Below are 24,726 nucleotides of genomic sequence, written 5' to 3' on the forward strand. Positions count from 1 at the left end.
CTCGTAAATCATTGAATACTTTAGAGTAAAAGTTTTGAACAAAGTTACTATTAAGGACTTGGTAACAAATTATATTATTCATATTATTTACTTATCCAAAGAGACATTTGAACATGCAGCTATAAACGCAGCTAGGAAATGATAGTTTGACTGGCCTGAAGATGATAAAATGATGGAAAAACATTTCCTTAGAGTAGAAAGTGATGAAAGAAAGGTACCTGTTAAATGAGGGCAAGATTAAAACAGAAGGAGTTGTAAGATTTAAAATGGAAGTAGTATATAATTTTGAGTTAAAATGGATAGGGTGTGGGTGTGTGGTAAGTAGCTTGCTTACCAACCATATGGTTCCGGGTTCTGTCCCACTGCATGGCACCTTGGGCAAGTGTCTTCTACTATAGCCTCGGGCTGACCAAAGCCTTGTGAGTGGATTTGGTAGACGGAAACTGAAACAAGCCTGTCGTATATATGTGTGTGTGTTTGTGTCTGTGGTTGTCCCCACCAACATTGCTTGACAACCGATGCTGGTGTATTTACGTCCCCGTAACTTAGCAGTTCGGCAAAAGAGACCGATAGAATAAGTACTAGGCTTACAAAGAATAAGTCCTGGGGTCGATTTGCTCGACTAAAGGCAGTGCTCCAGCATGGCCGCAGTCAAATGACTGAAACAAGTAAAAGAGTAAAAGGGTATACTAAATTTGCAAGCTTTTAGAATGGATGATTTTATAACTGAAATTAAAAACTCTGTAGCTAGGCTTATATTTTTTTTTTTTTTTTCTTTCACAGAATGTCACGGATCGCAAAAAGAAAGCTCTTGATGAGAGACGACGACACGAAGAGGAAATAGATGAACTAAAGTTACAGTTTGAGGTGAGGTGTTCTCCTGTTAGAATTTCTTGCACTTCCATTTGTTTACATTGTTTACATTGGTGTGAAAAAAAAATTCGTTGGTCTGTGGTTGGAAATATAACAACCATTGGGAACAGACTTTTATGTGATATCACATTTTAAATTTATTAAAGAAAGATATATTTGTAAGGAATTTGGTGAAACACAAGGGCTGCGAAATCAAGACTATTGAATACACAGTTCAGATTTTAAATGATAATATTGATATTATTGTATACAGTGCTCAGGTGCACCACAACTTGTCAAAAGTGCATATAAAGCATATGCAGTAATGTACAAATGTCTGGAAAGTGAACAGTGTATGAGTCAGATACAAGCCTTCATGTGTATGGAGGGGAGAAAATCAGGTGTAGTGTTGGCGAATCTCAGGAAGCATGGAAGTTTTGAAGGATGCAGTGCTCTGACAACTAACAACTGATGCCGGCAGTTTGTTCCATGCTTCAGTAACTCTTAGCATAAAAAAATGTTTCCAAAAGTCATGGGAGCTGTGCTGTTTTCTGACTTTGTAAACATGTCTGCGGGTGTTAGACAGATGGAGTTTGAAAAGGTGCTCAGAGTTATTGTTTGTAAGAGGGTTAATAATTTTATGGGTGTCTGCCAAGTCAGCTGCCAGATGTCAGAGTTTCAATGTATCCATGCCCAGGAAAGTAAGGCATTAAGAATATGACAAATGCCTGATGGAGGGTATTCTCTTGGTTGCATGTCGCTGATCGGTTTCCAGATGATTAATATCTTGGGCAAGATAGGGGTTCCAGACTGGTGATGCAAATTCCAGGTGAGGCCACACCAATTTAACATTTTTTGTATTTTTGTATAGTTGCTATGAAGAACTTGCGTTGATGTAGCTAGCCAGTGGTTGCCAATAAGGCTGATAGTTGAGTTCTAAAGCAAAACACCTTGTCTAATACCACATTTTTGGTCGTTCAGGTCTCACACCTTTTGAATGTTACACAGAGGACATCTTTAAAAATTTATGAAGCATAAATTGATTAGTTTTAACTCATAAATACCAGAACAACAACAACATGAAGATGCTCGGTGATCTTATTGTTGTAAGTGCTTTCAATATTAATGAACAAAAACTACATTACATTTCTGCTATCTCAACATTTTAATCTGCCTCTTTTAGACAGATTTAGAAACCTACCGCAAAAAACTCCGTGCCCAGAAAGCTTCTGCAGTTTCTAGTGAACAGGTAAGTGGAAATGGTTTATTTTTGTTTAAAGATATTTCATTGTACATTATTTACATTTGACGGATATTTGTCCTCATCTTGGCTAACCACAAAGGGGGGGGGGGTGTTACTGTAGCTTTTTAGCCCCAGGAGATCATCGTCTCCAGCTGGCTTTAGGCACACTATCTGTGCCCTTATGGTATTTGCAAAGGGAGGCCATCCCTTTCAAATATACCATAAGGGCACAGATAGTGTGCCTAAAGCCAGCTGGAGACGATGATCTCCTGGGGCTAAAAAGCTACAGTAACACCCACCCCCCTTTGTGGTTAGCCATATTGAGATGGCTATTATACTTTACATTGTCGAGCGGTTACTGTTTACATCTCGTTCTGAGATTTAATAATGCTTGTCCTCATCTTGTTTGTTGTTAACTCAACATTTTGGCTGATATACCCTCCAGCCTTCATCAGGTGTCTTGGGGAAATTTCGAACCTGGGTTCTCATTCCTAAGGTATTTTTCGACGGCGGCAGTGGCGTTGTAGTATGCCAACCACTCCAAGAGTGTAGTGGATGCTTTTTACATGCTACCAGCACAGGAGCCAGTCAGGCGGGCCTGGCATAAATCACATTCAAGTAGTACTTTTTACGTGTCACCAGCACAGGAGCCAGGATCACTGCCAGAGCAGCTGTCTGGCTTCTGTGCCGGTGGCACGTAAAAAGCACCATTTGAGTGAGATCGTTACCTGCATTGCCTTACTGGCACTTATGCCAGTGGCACGTGAATAAAAGTGAGGTCGTTGCCAGAGCCACTGGACTGACTCCTGTGCAGGTGGCATGTAAAAAACACCATTTCGAGTGTGGCTGTTGCCAGTACTGCCAGACTAGCCCTCGTGCCGGTGGCACGTAAAAGCACCCACTACACTCTCGGAGTGGTTAGTGTTAGGAAGGGCATCCAGCTGTAGAAACTCTGCCAGATCAGATTGGAACCTGGTGCAGCCATCTGGTTCGCCAGACCTCAGTCAAATCGTCCAACCCATGCTAGTATGGAAAGCAGACGTTAAATGATGATGAGGAGGAGGAGGATTGGTAACTCCAGTACTATTTTTGTTTAGTATTTATTTCGTCAGTGTATATTTGATGTATGTTTTGTTTTGTTTTTTGTTTTTTTTTCTTAATTCTTTTTCTAATGTTTTTTTTGATTTATTTATTTAGACATTACAGATTGAAGAAGAACTAAAGAGAGAATACGAAGAGAAAGCCAAACTAACTCAACAATTAGCTGAGGAGAAACATAAAAGAGCGCTCGAGGCTTTAGCAGAGGAAAAATCTGGACTTGAACAAAATCAGAAAGAACTTGAAGATAAAGTTGGTTTAAAGATGTTTTTTACTTCTGTTTTGTGTTATTTCTGTTTTTTTTTTTTTATAATATGGAGGATAAAAGGAGTCTAATTAGCAAAAAGGTGGTACAGCATTGGATTAAATGTTTTATAGTATGTAGTTTTATCTATGTTCAAAGTCCTGTGGTTGAAGGTTAACTTTACTTTCTGAGGTCGATAAAATAAGTGCTAGGGTTATGTTTCACTTATGATTCAGTCCGTGTAGCTTTCTCTGTAAATTGGTCTAAGAATTTATATGTTGATGATGATGATGATTTTAATATATAGCATATAAATATGACTTCTAAAGATTACTCTAAACTTAATCTTCAAATTTCTGGTAATCTTTCTCTTTTACTTTCTTCAAGTCATTTGACTGCGGCCATGCTGGAACACCACCTTTAGTTGAGCAAATCGACCCCAGGACTTATTCTTTGGAAGCCTAGTACTTATTCTATTGGTCTCTTTTGCCGAACCACTAAGTTACAGGGATGTAAAAACACCACCATCAGTGTTGAAGGACAAACACAGACACATAAACATACACACACATACATATATATATATATACATATATACACGTAAAAACACCCACTACACTCGCGGAGTGGTTGGCGTTAGGAAGGGCATCCAGCCGTAGAAACACTGCCAGATCTGACTGGGCCTGACGAAGCCTTCCAGCTTCACAGACCCCAGTTGACCCGTCCAACCCATGCTAGCATGGAAAGCGGACGCTAAACGATGATGATGATGATGATGATGATACAACGGGCTTCTTTCAGTTTCTGTCTACCAAATCCACTCACAAGGCTTTGGTTGGCCCGAGGCTATAGTAGAAGACACTTGCCCAAGGTGCCACGCAGTGGGAATGAACCCGGAATCATGTGGTTGGTAAGTAAGCTACTTACCACACAGCCACTCCTGCGCCTAATCTTGCATACTCTTTTACTCTTTTACTTGTTTCAGCCATCCGGCTGAGGCCATGCTGGGGCACCGCCCTTGAAAAATTATAATATGCACAATATTATAATATAGAAAAATTATAATATGCACAATAAAAACTGTTTTATATAGAATCAATTAATCTTTTAGAGGTTAATGTAGTTTCATAACACTGTGTAACAAAATTTTTCATTTTGTTTTTGTCTTTGGTCAGTAACTCTTTACTCTTTACTCTTTTACTTGTTTCAGTCATTTGACTGCGGCCATGCTGGAGCACCGCCTTTAGTCAAGCAAATCGACCCCAGGACTTATTCTTTGTAAGCCCAGTACTTATTCTATCGGTCTCTTTTGCCGAACCGCTAAGTGACGGGGACGTAAACACACCAGCATCGGTTGTCAAGCGATAGTGGGGGACAAACACAGACACACAAACACACACACACGCACACACACACACACACACACATATATATACGACAGGCTTCTTTCAGTTTCTGTCTACCAAATCCACTTACAAAGCATTGGTCGGCCCCGGGGCTATAGCAGAAGACACTTGCCCAAGATGCCACGCAGTGAACCCGGAACCATGTGGTTGGTTAGCAAGCTACTTACCACACAGCCATTTCCTTTTTGCTTCTATCTAGAAATCGAATGAAGTGACTACTATTCCCTTCATACTTTGCTTTGTGACTGCACATCAATGTTTTGATCTAGTTTCCTTTAAATTTCAGATACATTCAGTGCTGAATTACTGAAACAGAAATGTTGTTATAGCAAATATTCTGTTCAAACCACAGTTGTTTGATCTTAACCACTTGAGCATGTCCCTTTGTGGTTGACAATATCATCATCATCATCATCATCATCGTTTAACGTCCGCTTTCCATGCTAGCATGGGTTGGACGAATGACTGAGGGCTGACGAACCAGATGGCTGCACCAGGCTTCAATCTTGATCTGGCAGAGTTTCAACAGCTGGATGCCCTTCCTAAAGCCAACCACTCTGAGAGTGTAGTGGGTGCTTTTACGTGCCACCGGCACAGGGCCAGTCAGGCGGTACTGGCAATGGCTACACTCGAATCTTTTACTCATGCCACTGGCACAGGTGCCAGTAAGGCGATGCTGGTAGCGATCATGCTCGAATGGTGTCTTTTATGTGCCACCCGCACGGAGGCCAGATAGCTGCTCTGGCAACAATCACGCTCAGAATATGTGCATCCCTAATCATGAGCAGGAGTAGTGGAGGAGCACCATAACCATGCATTGAGAGGGATTCTTTGGAGTTTGAATAAATATAACAAAAGCAAAGTTTGAAGGAAATATTTAGCCATTTTTCATACTTTCTAGAGGTGACCAAATAGGAAATAACAGTTGCTACCCAAGGATAAAATTTCGTGTTACTAGAATTTAATGAATCATAGCTAAATTATTCTCATAAAAACTTTACAATCAGTGTGCCAGATCAGACTGGGCCTGGTGCAGCCTTCTGGCTTCCCAGACTCCAGTTGAACCGTCCAACCCATGCTAGCATGGAAAGCGGACACTAAATGATGATGATGATAATGATGATGAATCATTTCTAGTGAAATAAGCGTGATACAATATTTTAGCTAGGTTAACTAAGGTAAGCAGAGGGATGTGCTGAGGAGATTTTAGATCACATTTGCAAGTAATGTAAAATAGTAGTCTAATAAAATTAGTGGTGATCTGTGTTAATGAAAATCAGTTCCATAATGATTGCAAAATGGAATAACAAACTTGTGTTTCATAAGAAGTGAATGTTAATATTTCAGGAGACAAGGGACCTTCCATGAAATGCTATAATTTTCTTCTCATGAAAAATAATGAAAAGAATAATTTTGTAAGAATTTAATCAACAAATGAGTAACATTCTTTTTCCCTTTCTTTCTTTCAGATTGCAAACCAAAAAGCTGTTGCAGCTGAGAGAGAAAATACCTTAACAAAATTAAATGAGCAACTTGAACAACTTCTTGGTTGGAAAGAAAAGGTAGTCTTCTACATCAATCATCCAGCTTTTAATTTTATAAGCACCTTTTACCTCATAAGATTTTGTTGTTATTTTTTTTTTTATCTTTCAATATTGTATGAGAAAGAATCATATACAAGTTAATAAGGTAAGAAGCAGAGATGACCATCACCTTTGCAAGCTCGCTCAGACTGGTGAGAATGCTGTTGATGTTTGTTTGTTTGTTTGTTGAGTGAAGCGGTCTTCGTGTCTGGGAGAAATCCAAAACGTGGTCCTTTGCTATTCGTAAGACCCACAGAAGAGAAAGCAGGTCAACCCCCGACACCGAGAACATCAACGGATGGATGAATGCGCATCCAGGCTCAGCGGTTGCATAGGAAGTCGGGGACAAGAAACAGGAAGAAAGAGTGAGAGAAAGTTGGAGTGAAAGAGTACAACAGGGATCGCCATCGCCCCCTGCCGGAGCCTCGTGGAGCTTTAGGTGTTTTCGCTCAATAAACACACACAACGCCCGGTCTGGGAATCAAAACTGCGATCCTCCGACTGCGAGTCCACTGCCCTAACCATTGGGCTATTGCGCCTCCACTGCTGTTGATGTTCAGTTTAAGCAATAATAGGTCAGTGTCTGCAGGAAAAACATAATGCAAAGAAGGAAATCCAGAGAATGGTAGCTCAAGGGAAGAAGGGTTGAGAAAAACATTTAATCTGGTAAACGGGAAGAATGAGAATTGCTGATCATTGCATGACATCCAGAACTTGTGTGTCAACTGGTCTCATGGCAGTCATTTGAAGGAAGAATCAACAGAGAAAGAAAACGTCTAACCCGTGTGGACAACTTGCTTCAGGAATGGCAAATGTTGAATTAAGAACATGTGTGGGGGACCATGATGGATGGTGTGTTCATGTGAAGTCATTGAAATGTCCAGGAAGATGGCCAGACTAAACTAACTAAAGGAGCTGAGATACAGTGAGGATGATAGGAGGAAGAAAGATGTGAAGTGAGTGAGTATGTAAATAGCTAGGTAAGAAGAGCTGAAGCTATAAATCAATAGCTGTAGAAGAGACAGAGAGGAAATCCTGTATCTGTAACAAGCTGGCCTCTGTGCCGGTGGCACGTAAAAAGCACCATTTGAGCGTGATCATTACCTGCATCGCCTTACTGGCACTTGTGCTGGTGGCACGTGAAAAGAAACATTCGAGCGAGGTCGTTGCCAGTGCCACTGGACTGGCTCCTGTGCAGGTGGCACATAAAAAGCACCATTTGAGCGTGGCCGTTGCCAGTACCGCCTGACTGACCCTCATGCTGGTGGCACGTAAAAGCACCCACTACACTCTCAGAGTGGTTGGCATTAGGAAGGGCATCCGGCTGTAGAAACTCTGCCAGATCAAGATTGGAGCCTGGTGCAGCCATCTGGTTCACCAGACCTCAGTCAAATCGTCCAACCCATGCTAGCAGGGAAAGCGGACCTTAAACAATGATGATGATTATGATGAGTGATTAAAGTATGCTGGTGAGTGAATGACCTTTTGGAAGTTGTTGAGATAGTCTGTGCTTTTGTACAGCTGCAGGTTTAGTCCCACTGTGTGACATCTTGAGTATCTTCTACTATAACCACAGACCAACCAAAACCTTGTAAGCAGATTTGGTTGGACTATAAGGGTGACTAGACTATAGCTTGTATGTATGTTTGTTCCCTTGATTTGGCACCACACAACAGTTGTAAACAAGCATCACAGTCATATTAGGGGTGTCTTTTGCTTCCAGTCTTCTATGAAAACATGACCAACCATGGGGAAATATTACTTTGCTTAGAAATAAATGAGAGTTGGCAACAGGAAGGGCATCTGGTCATACAAAAATCTGCTTCAATGATGGAAACATGAATATTAAAATTTCAAGGATATGTATATACATAATTTATATGTTCATAAAGTTGAATCAGTCAGCTATTTGTATTGTTTTACATTTGTGATAAGTACATATTAAACTCTTTTTTTTTTTACTTTCAGTATGAGAAACTTCGTTCACAGGCATCTTCTATGAAGACAAAATATGAAGAAAGAATTCAAGAACTTCAAGAGGAAGCTGAACAATATCAAGATCAAATAAACAATGCTAAAACAGCCAATAATGCAAATACAGATGTTTTTACTGAGGTAGGTTGATTTTAAGTGTAAAAATTTTCCAACAGTGGTACTAAGATGGTTGTTGTTCAGCTCCAGATAAACTGTGACTGAACAGCCCTTTAATCAAAGACATTCTAAACATGACCATTCTCTTTTTTATTTTAGATATGTGACCATCCTTAATCTTTTACAGAGTAGGGTATGATTTAAGAAAGGTGGCGAGCTGGCAGAATCGTTAGTGCGCCGGACGAATGCTTGGCGGTATTTTGCCTGCCATTACGTTCTGAGTTCAGATTCTGCCGAGGTCGACTTTGCCTTTCATCCTTCCGGGGTCGATTAAATAAGTACCAGTTACGCACTGGGGTCGATATAATTGACTTAATCCGTGTGTCTGTCCTTGTTTGTCCCCTCTGTGTTTAGCCCCTTGTGGGTAGTAAAGAAAAAGGGTATGATTTAAGGGATATTTGTCTGCTACTTCTAGCAGGTAGTGCAATTCCAGAGCTTCCCTCCTCAGCTTGAGAAGTGTTCCTTCAGAGTTAGAAAATATTTCTGTCCCACAACAGCAATGTAGGACTGCTCCCGCATATGGAAAACAAACATCCTGGACCACATTCAGGGAAAGCCCACTCATTCAATGGACACGCTCCTGCCTCTGGCCCACAGAAATGCTGTCGCTTCTCTCTGATTTTCTATCACTATTATTATGGCTTCTGCTCTTCAAAGCTGGCTGGTCTTGTACTTTCATAATTCAAGTACTGTGATGTTTTGAAGTGTTTGAGAGAGGACATTTGACAAAAGTGACTGGATCGGTGGACCGCAAAGGGTTGGATTTTTTAACCAAGCTCTCCTCACTCGTTAGTTTCTCACCATAAAACAAAACGGTATCACTTCTGCACCCTCCCTGTTTGCCAGATTTAGCCCTTGCAGATTTCCATCTCTTCCCCAAGATGGAAATGCAGCTCAAACATCACCACTTTAACACTGTTGTTGAGATCCAGAGCAAATCACAGAAGGTCCTCAACTTGCTTATGGAAAAGGACTTCCAGGCCAGATTCCAAAAGTGGCAAGAATGCCAGAACCAGTGTATTGCTGTGCAAGGTGATGATGTTAAAACTTGGGTAAACAAGTTATTTTTTTGTTAAACATAAGCCTGGGAATCTTTTGATACTACCTTGTGTATATATGTATATATATATACACATTAGAGATATAGGGTAAAGAATAATTAATTAATGATTAATAAATTTTACCAAGTTGTTTCTGTATGGAAAAAACCATTATCGGTAAAAACTTACACAAAAAGTTTTTTTATATAATTATAAATATAATTAAGGGTTTAGCAACAGGTTATCACCACAAAACGAAAATTTAGAAATAGTAGCCAAAAGACAGCTAATTCTGTAGTTAAAAGAATTAGCTGTCTTTTGGCTTCTATTTCTAAATTTTCGGTATGTGGTGAAGCAACTTGTTGCTAAACACTTAATTATATATGAGTGTGTATATATGCATGTATAAACACATGATAAATGTTTATTTTCAGGTGAAAAAGGTAATGAATGGTGTTTATCAGAGTGCACGGTCTGAACTAAAGGCTGAGGGAAGTTACAAAGGTTCAGAGGTCTTGTCTGTTTTACTTCATATTATTAAGGTAATAACCTTCATTTCTCTCCCCCCCCCAACTCTCTCACATATTGCCTTTTGTTTTGATGCATTTGAGTTTTTAACATTGTAACCAGGCTCCAGAATTGTATCAATCAGATTGGTTTTTTTGTATCCAGGTGTAGGTCAGTGACTAGTATGGGTGTGCAGACCACACAGAACAACCACTTTATACATTTGTGTTCATTGTAGTCAAAAAGATGTTACAATTAAGGAAGTTCACGGCCAGTTTGTCTACCACACAGAGTGGCCAAAACCCATGCTGTGCCACTAGCATAACATTGCATTCAGAAAGTTTAATGGATAACTAGAAGTAGCAAAAGTGGTGCAGTAAGCCTACCCAATATCAACATAGAGACTTAGCATTAGATAGTATATTTCTTATAGTCTAAATTTCTTTCAGAGGACCACAGCTCTTTAACATCTTCCCTAAATGCCTGAGAGACTTGCATGGTGTGGATGTGGGTTTCTTTAAAACTAAACTGGATCTCTTCTTGTCGGGGATCCCAGATGAACCTACCTCACGACAGGAGACACAGATGCAGGCAGCAGCATCGAACTCCCTTGTTGACCAAGTGCCACATATCAGAGGTGGATTCACATATTAGTGTAGCTCATTCAACGGTGGTGCCCCAGCATGGCCGTGGCCTTCGGGCTGAAACATTTTTAAGGATTTAAGGATATATGACTGATATTTATTTTATCAACCTTGAAGGACAAATATCAGACAGCTCTTGTGAGATTTGACTGTTGAACAGTGGACTACTGCACAGGATAGCATATAATATCTAAAGTACTTTCTGCTGTCTGTACTCTCGTTACTGTCTTACATTCATCATCATCATCCTCATCATTTAGCATCCATTTTCCATGCTAGCCTGTGTGAGACAGTTTGACTGGAGGTGGTAAGTGGGAGAGCTGCACAGAACTCAAGTCTGTTTTGGTTTGGCTTTTACAGCTGGATGCCCTTCGTAATGCCAACCACTCTACAGTGTACTATGTGCCTTTCACATGTCACCAGCATAGGTGCCTTTCACATGTCATTGGTACAAGTGCCTTTCACATGTCACCGGCATGGATGCTTTTCACAGGTCACCTACACAGGTGCCTTTCACAAGTCACCAGCACGGGCCATGACATAGGCTATTTATGGTTAATGAAGAATTCAAATATCAACCAATTGTGGTCAAAGTTCCAAATCTTAAAAGCATGGTTTATTGAGTTCAAAGACCTAAGCATCCACATAAAGACCGAAGTAAGAGGGAGCCTAAGATCCTGATGCCAGTGGAGATGTTGTTTTCTTGACATGTAAGAAAGCCAGAAAAGGTGATGTGGGTTCTGCCTTTGTTAGACTATTGTAGATGCACAGGAGAAGTCAGCTATAAGATTATTCGTGAAATAAAACCCATGACTGTTCAGATAGTTCACTAGATGTAGCTGGTAGTTTCTGTTAGCTGACTATTCATGCTGGAGATGGTTCTGGTGAAAGGTTCGTAGCTACAATAATGAAGAGGTGGAAGAAATTTGGGGAACCATTGCTTCTATTGGCAATAAAATATGACATGCATAAGAAGTGATTTTGTATGATAGCAACACATTAGTACTAAATCTTTCCTGAAACTGGAGAGAAATAAGGTGTGTATTGGCTGCGTAACCTTAGCCTGCATGAAAAACAGCAAAATTAAGCTAAGAAAATGGCTGGACATTAAAATCATCAATCAAAGTATGCAGAAGTGATGACTGTACTTTTATAGTTGATATATTTTGGGTAGAAAAAAGGTACTGTCTTCCCTTTTGTGGAAAATATTTGTAAAAGAGAAAAATGGATGACGAAGTGGTCGAATTAGATGCCAGGACATTGAGCCTTACAGAAGTAATGAAGAATTAACAAGATATTGGTGATATAGTATAGGGCAGGCTCATCTAACTTATGTTAGCGTGAGAGAAAAGTTGTAGAAACACTGCCAAATCAGACTGGAGCCTAGTGCAGCCTCCTGGCTTCCCAGACCCCGGTCGAACCGTCCAACCCGTGCTAGCTTGGAAAACGAACATTAAATGATGATGATGATTAAAATGTTAGTAATAATGTTTGATGAATGTTATTTTCAATTCTGGCCTACAGTCAACGACTCTAAATTTAGTAACTCAACCAGAACCACCTACAGATAACATGAACGAAGAGGCTGATGAAGGATCTCAAGAGATGACGGTAGCTGAACAACAAGATGAGAATGACAACAATGTTGAAATTTCAGAAAGTGAGGAGGACCAAGACCAGGTTCAGACTCCAGGTAAAGTCTCTTCTATTTTAATCAAGCAACGAACCAAGCTTCTGCCTCCCCTTTTTTAGTAAATTTTCTTCCGAAACACTTTTCTGTCAATGTCAACAACTAACAATAAGTTACCCCTTTGAATTTACAAAACAATTAAAATAAATAGGGAGTCAAAAATGTGTAACAGAAATTAAATTTTGAATTTTTATATGTAAGCAAAAATTATAGCTGGCTTATACAGAAATTATATATGACCGACTAACTACTACTGAAATTTTAGTTTCCGTATTGGACTGATAGAGCAGGATCATCATTATGGTTTAGCATCTGTGTTCCATGCTGGCATGGGGCTGTTCACCAAGATCCATCTACCTTGATGGCTGCATTGGTCTTCAGTCTCTGCTTTGGTAAGATTTCCACAGCTGGATTCTCTTCCTAATGCCAACTACTTTACAGTATATTCTGAGAGCATTTTCCTTAGCACCAGCACTAATGGGGTCACCAAGTAATGCAAGGCAGGATCACTTCAGAGTTGGGGATGCATGCAGTATTGAGTGGAGTGTCTTTATGTCAGATTTAGAGAAGCTAAAGTAGGAAAGCAAAATAGGAACATGGGTACCTCTGCAAAAAGAAAAAGGATGGTGGAGATAAGGTATCAGGGCATACCCTCAATGTACAAGATGGATAAAGAGAAATTTTCAAAATAATTAAATTAGATTCCATCTTACCAGATATTGGGTTCAATCCTATCTTATTTCTCATCCCCATCACTATCTTTTTATCTTTTAGTTGTTTCAGTCATTTAATAATAATAATAATAATAATAATAATGAAATTATTGTATACAGTGCTCAGGTGCACCACAACTTGTCAAAAGTGCATATAAAGAATATGCAGTAATGTGCAAATGTCTGGAAAGTGAACAGTGTATGAGTCAGATACATGCTTGCGTGTGTATGGAGGGGAGAAAATCAGGTGTAGTGTTGGCGAATCTCAAGAAGCATGGAAGTTTTGAAGGATGCAGTGCTCCGACAACTAATATCCGATGCCGGCAGTTTGTTCCATATTCAGCAACTCTTAGCATGAAAAAATGTTTCCGAAAGTCATGGGAGCTGTGCTGTTTTCTGACTTTGTAAACATGTCCACGGGTGTTAGACAGATGGAGTTTGAAAAGGTGCTCAAAGTTATTGTTAGTAAGAGTTTGAAAAGGTGCTCAGAGTTGAATACAGCCATGCTGGAGCACTATCTTGAAGAACTCCTTTAGTCGAACAAGTTGACCCCCAAGATTTATTTTAAGCCTAGTACTTATTCTATCAGTCTCTTTTGCCAAACCGCTAAGTTACAAGCACATAAACACACCAACACCAGTTGTCAAGCAGTGGTGAAGTAACAGACACAACAACGCAGACGCACACATGTTCACACACATACACATATAGATACAATGGACTTCTTTCAGTTTCCATCTATCAAATCCACTCACTAGGCTTTGGTTGGCCCAAGGCTATTGTAGAAGACACCCAAACTTCCACACAGTGGGACTGAACCCAGAACCATATGATTCAGAAGTAAGCTACTTTTATTCATTAAATTGGACATAGAGACCTTACAAAGAAAGAAAGTTGTGGGCTGGACAAGGACATAATGAGATGAAATGATAGACGATATGATAATAATGAGGGTAACAGCAACGCCCACCAATTGCTGTTTACCCAAACACATTGTTCTTTATAAGTACCATATTTGAGGCAATAAACCTCTTACACAAGTCAATTATAAAATCAATGAAACAATACAAATGAGACACCAAGCCTCTTACTTTAATTAGTTACAAATCTTCCTGCCCAACCAGACTTCTCACCTCAGTTAAACACCTGGACGGCGCCAAGTCAGGCCAATTTAGCATGAATCTGAAGGTATCTTTAGGGAAGGGGTTCAATATCCTGAACAGGTCGTTCTCCCCCATGACATTCGCAGCTACCTGCAAAGGACAGTCAGGGTCCTCCGTGCAAGACAGAATCCCCTCCTTTCGGCCCTTCGTTTTAAGCTTCTTAACAAAGCCCTCCAATTTCCCTCCCTTGTGGAAGAGAACCAGAAGTAAGCTACTTACCACACAGTCATACCTGCACCTATGTCTGAAGTAGCAACATTTAATTTGCTCTGTGACTTTTTTTCCTTCTGATTGTGAACAGATACCATACAAACATATATTTTACTGTTTGTAAAATATGGATGGCACGTAAAAGCACCATCCGTTCGTGTCCGTTGCCAGCCTCGGCTGGCCCCCGTGCCGGTGACACGTAAAAGCACCATCCGTTCGTGTCCGTTGCCAGCCTCGGCTGGCCCCCGTGTCGGTGACACATAAAAGCACCATCCGCTCGTGTCCGTTGCCAGCCTCGCCTGGCCCCCGTGCCGGTGACACGTAAAAGCACCATCCGTTCGTGGCCGTTGTGCCAGCTCTGTCTGGCACCTGTGCAGGTGGCACGTAAAAAACACCCACTACACTTGCGGAGTGGTTGGCGTTAGGAAGGGCATCCAGCCGTAGAAACACTGCCAAATCTGACTGGGCCTGAAGCCTTCCGGCTTCACAGACCCCAGTTGAACCGTCCAACCCATGCTAGCATGGAAAACGGACGCTAAATGATGATGATGATGATGATGATGATGATGTAAGCACAAGAACTCTGATTTCCAAATTTCTCATTAGTATGTAGTGAAGGTTCCAATCTCATGACCAGAATTAGATTCATGGCCAAAAACAATAGATCATAGTGATTAATTAATTGTCTGGACAAGATTTCTTTGGTAACCTTTTAATTTGACTATTACAATTTCTTCACTTAGCTCCCATTTTGCTTTTATTGTCGTGAGTTCATCCTTTCTTAGTCAGCAGTCATCTTAGTAACATGTGATGCTTCATATTCTGAGTTGACTTATTGAGTTCATTCAATAAAATCAATCAAGCAGCAAGCTGTCTCATACCATATCTAATTTATGTTATTCTTTTTTTTTTTTACCTGTATAGTATAAAGTCTATATATATATCAAGCCAGCAACAGAACCTCTGCATGGTCAAACATTATGTTAGAAATAGCAACCAAGTCACGCTCCAATCTCTTTAAAAGAAAAAGGACATATATTGGATAGTATAGTCCTGGGTGTACTGTGCATACAGAAAAAGATAGGATGGTTGTGATTGGAATACCTTTAATCACAGGTACCAAACAACTGCATCCCTTATATGTAAATTATACAACTTACCAATTTTTTTAACTTTCACTTTTCCATACTTGCATTAGATCAGTCGAAATTTGTTGAAGCAGATTTTCTACACCCAAAAGGCCTTCCTGTTGTCAACCCTCATCTGTTTTCAAGCAAGTTAATATTTACCCCCATGGCTAAACATGTCTTGTATGGAGGACTGAAATAAACAACATCACTTGTATGACAGTGATGTTCACTTTCAATCATCACATGATGTCAAGGACATAGGTACACACATATAATAGGCTTCGTTCAGCTACCATCTTCCTAATTTTCCTCATGCTTTGGGCAGTGCAGTGTTATAGTAAAAAACACTTGTCAAAGGTGCCCTGTAGTGGGATTGAAACCAGAAAGTACATGGTTAGCAAACAAGCTTCTTAACCACACAGCCACTCTACATATAAGTGAAAGTATAAAATATTACTTCAAAAGACTTAAACCACTGGTTTTCAATGACCACTACAGCAAAGTACAAATTAAAGTATCCTAAACCTGATCTTTTATTTTGAACTTGATTCTTATTACTATTTTAGTCTTTTACATTAGTGATTAAGTTAGTAGAGTTCTTGCAGTGTTTATGGTAGGCTTTACTTTATGTAAAGAGAAATACCTATGCTGTTCACAGATTACAACATCATCATCATCATCATCATCATCATCGTTTAACGTCCGCTTTCCATGCTGGCATGGGTTGGACGATTATTTTGACTGAGGGCTAGCGAACCAGATGGCTGCGCCAGGCTTCAATCTTGATCTGGCAGAGTTTCTACATCTGGATGCCCTTCCTAACGCCAACTACTCTGAGAGTGTAGCGGGTGCTTTTACGTGCCACCGGCACGAGGGCCAGTCTGGCGGTACTTGGCAACGGCCACGCTCAAATGGTGTTTTTTACGACCTCGCTCGAATCTTTTACACATGCCACCGGCACAGGTGCCAGTAAGGTGATGCTGGTAACGGAGGCCAGATAGCCGCTCTGACAACGATCATGCTCACATGGTGCTCTTAATACCCTACTAGCACAGGGCTCGAGTGCCAGTAAGGCGACACTGGTAACGATCATGCTCGAATGGTGCCTTTTAAGTGCCACTGGCACGGAAGCCATTTAGCTGCTCTGTTGATTATAATTTATTTTCACTGCTGTTGTTGGTAGGTAGTGCTTGTTTCTGGTGCATCCATAATTGTAGGCAACACACACTGATCAAAGATCTTTCTTTTTTGGTCTTTGATCAGCGTGTGTTGCCTACCAACAAAAGTAGAAACAAAAAATATATGAGAAAATCATTTCTATTTTTTCATCTTTTGTATTTGATAATCATGAAATCTGTGTTACATTGTATGCTGGATTAACAAAATAAATATCTAAGACAGATAATCTATCATCCTTGAATAATATTGAAATGCTGGGTTGCTATTTCTTAGAAGTTTAAGGATAACATTTAAATAGATTTAGTGGATCTTTTCGGTTTGAACAGCAGTTTTTTTCTAGCGGTGTCATGAAATTGTCACCCATAATTATGACCCGAGTATCGATCTATTACATTTCAATCTGTTTTAGGGTTAGGGTTAGTTAAGGTTAGTTAGGATTAGTTAGGGGTGGGGGAAGGGTATCTTTTTTTTCTTCACAAATGTAAATAAACCCAATCTGTTTCTTAAACAAGGGACATATTCATACGGCACAGAATGTTTTTTACCTCAATAGACGTCAGTGATTGGTTGAAATTGCAGAAATTGAAGAAAAAAAACAACAAATATCAACTATAGAATTTTCTCAATAAAGCCAAGAGAAAAAGATGTTTTATAAACACATTCTACCAGTATACGAAGTTAAAAATTTTTTAGTTACCTAGAAATTATGTTAAAATCTGCCGTTCAAACTGATAAGATCCGATTTAGTTGGGTTTCTTTATTTATTGTGTTATTCAAATATTTGAAAAATAATTTGTTTTACTTGAAATGTTATTGTCCAGAGACTTGTTGAGGAAGTCTGTAAACTAACAAAACATGAATTTTAGTGGGGAGGGATAGATTACAAAATGCAGATCAGTTATACAACTTTACCCTGTATGTTCCATTTTAAAAAAAAACGGATTTATCCTAATTTTTAGAAAACATTTCAAATAAGAAAAAAAGTCAAGTAGCTCTTGAGGACACAAGTGAACAGGATTCTTATGCAGATTCTAATATTGACAACAATAACTTGAAGGATAATCAAAGAAAATCCTCTACGGTCGATAATGAAAAGATGAGCAATGGTGTCAGTAATCAGGAATTAACTAAAAAATCAGAACCGGATGACAACGAAGAAGTCGATGTTAACAGCAATATTTCAACGGAAAAGCACGAACAATCAGATGAAGAGAAAATGATTAAAAGTGATGATAAAACAGATCACATAGAAAGCAACAAGAAACAAGATGTGAAAATTGTTGATGGCCCTTCAGGTTACAATGATGGAGTAGCTCCAGTTATCACGTAAGGCTTTGTATGTACCTGTTAGCACGCAAAATCCTAACGCTGAGTCACCAAGATCTCTTCCCTTTTTCCTCTAATACTATTAACCTTTGCATGAGTGTTAGTACTCATGTGATCTTCCTTTGTTTTTTTTTCTGATTCTGACACCTCTAAACAGAAAACTTTGTTCAATCCTACTTACTAAAAAGCTTTGCTTTGCTACAATCTTTAAAGTGTCTCTGGAACATTGAACTGGTTGAGGTTTCTCTTTAGTGTAACCTAACTTCCTTGTTACATCTGCATTAACACTTGCTTGTTCTCTTCTGCTTAACTATTGCTAAATCTCAACTTGATGTCATAAACCATTCCCAGACCCCAACAATATTTCTGAATGATATCATCTCCTCATCACTGTTCTCTCACAACAAAATTCTTACCTGTTGCAATTCCTCAAGATTTTGGTATCTAATTCCATCACAATATTTCTGTTAGAAAAAATAATTCAAATATTGTGGGCTTCTCAAACTTCCTGCTGAAGTGAGATAGTTCTGTCATCATCACTTCATTTTTTGTTTTAAAAAATCCCTGAAAGCATTGAAGAAGCATCTATAACTTGCAGTAAGCAACGTTTATTAAAATAAAAGTATTCAGAACACAGAATAACATGTAGCAAAAACAATTTCCAAACATATTTACATTCCCATATAACAGTTAAGAACATCACCATTTCAATCCCACTACAGGGCACAATTCACTAACATTTTGACTAATATTGAAACCTCTTCTTAATAATTCTGCAGTATATTGGACAAACCCTAACACTCAACTCCTACGGATTATTTTCTTTATTCAAAGCTAATATTCAAAAACTAAAATATAATGCAAAGATCTATTTTCTAATTAGGCTGATTCTTTTACTTGCATTTTTTAAAAATATAACTATTATCACTGACTAACTGAGAAGTAATTCTAATTGAAATGAAGAGATGTCTAATTTTCTGTTGTTGTTTATTTTCCATCTCTATCTAATTTTCCAGTTTTTGGAGAACACTTATTAATCTAAAACAAAATATGTTACTTTAACCCTTTTGTTACTATATTTCTGTTGAGATGTTCTATGTTTCTTTCAATTAATTTTAAATATAACAAAGAATTTAGTAAAATAACTTAGTTATCATTGAGCTAGTGTTAAGAACATAAATTGTGACTAAGGTTTGGAAGATTTTGATTCCGAAATTTTGAAAACAAAACATTTGTACTACAGAGAATAATTCAGCAAACAATACAAGTCAAATAGACTTCTTTGGGATCTTTACCTTTTGACCGACAGATATAAAAAATAATTTTTTGTAACTAAACACTTTCAAACTTCATATACTGGTAGAATGTGTTGCATAAAACATCTTTAACTCTTGGTGTTGTTGAGAAAATTCTGTATTTTTGGAAGTTATTTTTTGATAAAGTTGTCATATTTTGGTAATTTCAACCAATCAATGATGTGTATTCAGTTGAATAAAATTACTGCTGTTGTTTGTCAACAACAACTTCCGGTGGTGTATTTTTCGTTTGTCACTGTTATTTATGACATATTTAATCTCAGTTACATTTGTATGAATAAACGAATGTATCTGAAGCATGTTTACTTCATGGCACCATCATAATTGTTCGTGCTTCATTTTTCATTTTTTCCCATAACTCTAACCCTAAAACCTTAAAGCTAAAACCAGTACAAATGCACGAACAATGTCATAAATAACAATGAAAAACGAAATATACACCGCCGATAGTTGCTGTTGACAAATAACAGCAGTAATTTTATTCAACTGAATACACGTCATTGATTGGTTGAATTACCGAAATATGACAACTTTAACAAAAAATAACTTCCAAAATACAGAATTTTCTCAACAACACTAAGAGTAAAAAGTGTTTTATGTGACACATTCTACAAGTATACGAAGTTTGAAAGTGTTTAGTTACAAAAAATTATTTTTTAAATCTGTCGGTCAAAAAGTAAAGATCCTTTCTTTGTATTGATAGAATTGACTCCCTATCCATTATTTCAAGTTTGTTGCCAAAGAGACATTCATCAGATAGTACAGCAACATCAAAAACTTGAAGTAATGGAACAGTAGTAAACTCTTTGACAATAAAAAGTAACATATTTACTACAGTAAATCTTCGAGTATAATCCGCATTTTTTTCCCAAAATTTAAAGGTCAAAATCTCTAGTGCGTACTATATACGAGGTTAAAAATGAAAAATATTTTCTAAGCAATGTCCGAGTCTCTATTTGCTGTCCGGCAATGTTTATTCAGACACATTTTGTGATGTCGGGCACGAAAATACCATAAGCTAAGCCTGAAAGCAATGAAGAAGCATCTATAACTTGCAGTAAGCAATGTTTATTAAAATAAAAGTATTCAGAACACAGAATAACATATAGCAAAAACAATTTGCAAACATATTTACATTCCCATATAACAGTTAAGAACATCACCATTATTGTATTATGCATGTGCGGAAGTGTTTGTTCAACTAGGTGCTGCTGGCTTAATTATGTACGACATATTATACATAAGGTTTAGGTTTTTCAGTGGTACAACCCCCTAAAAATCCCCTGCATATTATACTCAAGGGCGGACTATACTCTAGGATTTACGGTACCTCTGTTGAGTACTCTTTACTTTGTTCATATTTACTACAGGCAAACATATATGCATGCTAGTTGTCTATGTAAGCGAAATATGTACAAAATAAACATCTGATTGGACAACCATACTAAACAGTTATTTACTTGCAGACTTACAACGAATACCAGTGAAGAGTTTTCAACAGAAGACTCCTCCAGTACCACTTCTGCAAACAAGAGGTCCAGCAACTCTAGTTTAAAAACAACAGATTCTATGGAAGTAAGTGACAAAATTTACTTCTCCTTTTTTTTTTCCCTTAATTTTTTTTTATATATATATATATTGGTTCTTGTTAATACCATTACAACATTTCTACAATTTTTTTTTTTTTTTGTAGGACATAAGGCCACAAGGACCTCCTCCTTTATTCGGCTCTGATGATGATGATGACGATTATAATCGGGACCTGTTTGATTAACTTTCTGATCATTGTTACAGCAATACAATAGTGATATCTTTTTAACATATATATATATATAAATTTTATGATTTGATATCTAATATTACCATTAAAGTATTTCTTATCAAAGTTTTTACAGGGTTGTTATTTTTTATCTTTTGTGAATGTGAAATGGAGACCAATGCTTGTGTTGGAAAATACTAGAAAAAATAGACCTTTCTACATAAGAAAGTAGGGAAAGTTTGGGTAAAAGAATAATTCAGATCTAATTTCACCTTGACAATGAATACCTTACTGTAAAAATTATGCATGAACCAACAATGTAAAACCACCATATTCCTTGAGTACACTATTGATTTTCTTTTTCAGTTTAACAAACTAAATTTTAGTGTTATTAGAGGATGTGACTGACACAAATCTGTTATAATCAAGATAACAAAGTTGATGAAAACACAGCTAGGGTCATGATGAATGTCCTCCTAAAATTGGAGCAACGTGCATGCAAATTTGTGGACATGCATAAATTACATTCACTTACACACACATATCTTGCCTTTTATATATACAGATATATATGAGGGAAAAACTCAGATCTTGTGATTTTTCCAAGGTCCTCTCTCCACCCTCCCGTTGCTTTGTGCGAATTTTTTTGTTTTTTTCATATTCATTTCATACACATTTTTTTACACCATTTGCACTATTTTTTCTGATTTTCAAATAAATATATAGTGCGTGTGTTTATTTGGCAAAAAAAAAAGGATCATCCCAAAATACAACAATATATGTGTGTGTGTGTGTGTGTGTGTGTGTGTGTGTGTGTGTTTGTCCCACCCACCATCACTGCTTGACAAAAGGTGTTGGTGTTTACGTCCCTTGAGACCGATAGGATAAGTATTGATACTAGGCTTCAAAAGATAAGCCCTGGCGTGGATTTGTTCGATTAAAACATTTCATGACTCTTTACTGACACACACATGACATACATAGATATAATTATAGATCTTATATTGATTGTAATAATAGAATAAGCAGCTGTGCTTCAAGAGAAAACAGCTCATCATGTATGTGAGGTGTGCATATATATATATATATATTGTCGCCTTTTTCAAGCTTAGCCAGGCTCATGGGCCCTGTTTCCCGGTTTCTGTGGCATATGTGTACCCCCCAGTCCATCGCGGCGTCACTCAAAATGTAGGAAGAGAGAGTGAGAGAAAGTTGTGGCGAGAGTACAACAGGGGTCGCCACCAACCCCTGCCAGAACTTCGTGGAGCTTTTAGGTGTTTTCGCTCAATAAATACACACAACGCCCGGTCTGGTAATCGAAATCGCGATCCTCCAACTGCGAGTCCGCTACCCTAACCACTGGGCCATTGCGCCTCCACACACACACACACACACACACACACACACATATATATATATATGTATTTTTTTTTTTTCAACACAAACCTCCCCGTTTCGGCTGCAAAAAATTTGGCAAAAATCGACATTTCTAAATTACGCCCCATTTTCTTTTTTCCACTTTTTTCAGAATTTTTTTTTTTTTCTAACAAAATATGTAAAAATTATGATTCTGAAAAAATTTCCAAAAATTTTTGTAAAGTTTTTTTTTAAGGTTTTTTTTTTTTTCCTAAATATGCGGGAAAATATGGATATTATGATTTGGACAAAAATTTCAAAACATTTCTGTACTTATGGTTACAGTTTTAGGGTTAGGGTTAGGGTTAAGGAAAAAGGTCAAAATTGAAGAAGTTGGGGAGTTTTCACAATGCCGATATTTGGTAATTTTCTGGAACTTCCGTATCTGAAAACGGGGATTTTTGGCAAAGAAAAAATTTTTTAAATAAACAAATTTGGGGGAAAATGTGGGGACGGACGGAAGTGTTTCCCAGATTTTTATTCAGCAACATACTTTTACAGGAAGAAAAAGAAATAAAAAAAACATTAAAAGTATATAAAGTATGATAATCGAGATTAAAAAAACTGAACTACCTCACCCAGGAAACAAAGACAAAGTGGGGTTAGCTACAGAAGATAGTGAGGTGGGTAACAAGTAACAGCTTGTACACCCCACACCAAATGGTATGTTCAGCAGCACCTTGTGGACATGACCGCAGAGAATGGCTAGCGATACTTGATGCAACAGCTATCCCGGATCAAATTTAACAATTAATGTCATCGTAACTTCAATGTTCATGTACAACAGAAAGGATATTATCATTATTGTCAAGTTAAAGGTGTAATAAAAAAAAACACTCCCAGATATACTTGTAAACACCAATCTTTGATCATGGGCTGCGTGAGCAGTCATCCGAAAAGTTGCGCAAAGAAAACAAAAATATAAAACATTAAATTTAAAAACATACTGAGCTCTTAACTGTTTACTCAATTCCAAGAATTTTATTCATAATTTCAAGGAAAGATCAGTAATCGATAGATTTTCTGCCCCCCCCCCCACACACACACAATCTCTCTATTTCAGTCTCTCTTTCGCTGTCGCTCTTTCTCTCTTTCTCTTTTCCTCTCTCTCTTTCTCTCTCTCTCTCTCTCGTTCGCTGCCTCTTTCTCTCACTCGCTGTCTCTCTCTCGTTCGCTGTCTATCTGTATCTCTCTCTCTCTCTCTCTCTGATAGGTCATGTTATTCTTTGCTCCGCAGTGAAAGATTGTTTTTGTGCTGAAAAGTTTGAAAATTTGCTGTTTTGGTCGTCGAGGCCACTTCTTTTCTGCTGTTGCAGCAGAGTTCTGCTGTTCTTTCCCCCTTGTTTCAAGGGAGAAGCGACGAAAAACATGAATTTGCCACCAATCTCCTCCGAGTTGGAGGAAAACGTTGAAAATTTGTTTGAAGGCATGAAGGCGAAAATGCGGGAGAAGGAAGGTAAAAGTAAAGAGACGTCTCAGGCGCTCGTTACAAAAGCAGACGACAATATGTCTAGCGAAGCTACTACACAACAGGAAAAGTCAAAAATAAATTTTGCGAGTGCAGCAACTAGCCCCTGTGAAAACATCGTTATTAACAAAGAAGGATTAAAGAAGTACCAAAGTTTATTAAAAAAAGAAGGTGATAATGTGAAGTTGTTCCCTCCCAGTGAATTAATTTATGCGACGGAGAGAAAAACTGTCATATACAAGACATATAATGTGAAAGATAAGAAAATTGACTTCGTGCAGAGAGAAGCCATATAAAAATGTTTGAGGCCGATATAGCAACAAACTACTTATATAACGAGGGGTAGTCGCTTCGGCACGGTAGAGGTGCGTTTCCCTAGCGAAGAAAAAGCTAGGGAACATTCAACAAGAACGTTGAAGTCGGAAGATGTAGTTCTCCTACCTTTTTATTTAGGAATGAGAACATCCAGAATAACGGTCACAGACATTCCTCCCGAAATAGATGTGGACTTTATCATAGCAGCGATTCTCTTAGGCAAAGAGGAAGAACTTGCCATTCTTCAGTCTAAGAGATATCGCCACATGAACT

At 38.2% G+C, this 24,726-nt stretch overlaps 1 protein-coding gene across 3 annotated transcripts in view; it reads left to right on the top strand.

Annotated features, from left to right (window-relative positions):
- Positions 1–21,383, top strand: part of LOC115212627 (FK506-binding protein 15) — a 99,328-nt gene extending 77,945 nt beyond the window's left edge. For 2 of the 3 annotated variants that reach the window (XM_029781363.2, XM_036507806.1), the window contains exons 21-30: positions 784–867; positions 2,036–2,101; positions 3,293–3,445; positions 6,313–6,405; positions 8,395–8,541; positions 10,052–10,159; positions 12,293–12,461; positions 17,813–18,179; positions 20,962–21,070; positions 21,189–21,383. In XM_029781363.2, coding sequence (XP_029637223.1) covers positions 784–867; positions 2,036–2,101; positions 3,293–3,445; positions 6,313–6,405; positions 8,395–8,541; positions 10,052–10,159; positions 12,293–12,461; positions 17,813–18,179; positions 20,962–21,070; positions 21,189–21,269 — 1,377 coding nt within the window. In that variant the 3' untranslated portion in view covers positions 21,270–21,383. The remainder of the gene's footprint in view (positions 1–783; positions 868–2,035; positions 2,102–3,292; positions 3,446–6,312; positions 6,406–8,394; positions 8,542–10,051; positions 10,160–12,292; positions 12,462–17,812; positions 18,180–20,961; positions 21,071–21,188) is intronic. The other variant, XM_029781364.2, reaches the window with a different exon arrangement.
- The last annotated feature ends 3,343 nt before the right edge of the window (positions 21,384–24,726 follow it).

Source organism: Octopus sinensis, linkage group LG1, assembly GCF_006345805.1.
Source record: "Octopus sinensis linkage group LG1, ASM634580v1, whole genome shotgun sequence".
NCBI lineage: Eukaryota > Metazoa > Mollusca > Cephalopoda > Octopoda > Octopodidae > Octopus > Octopus sinensis.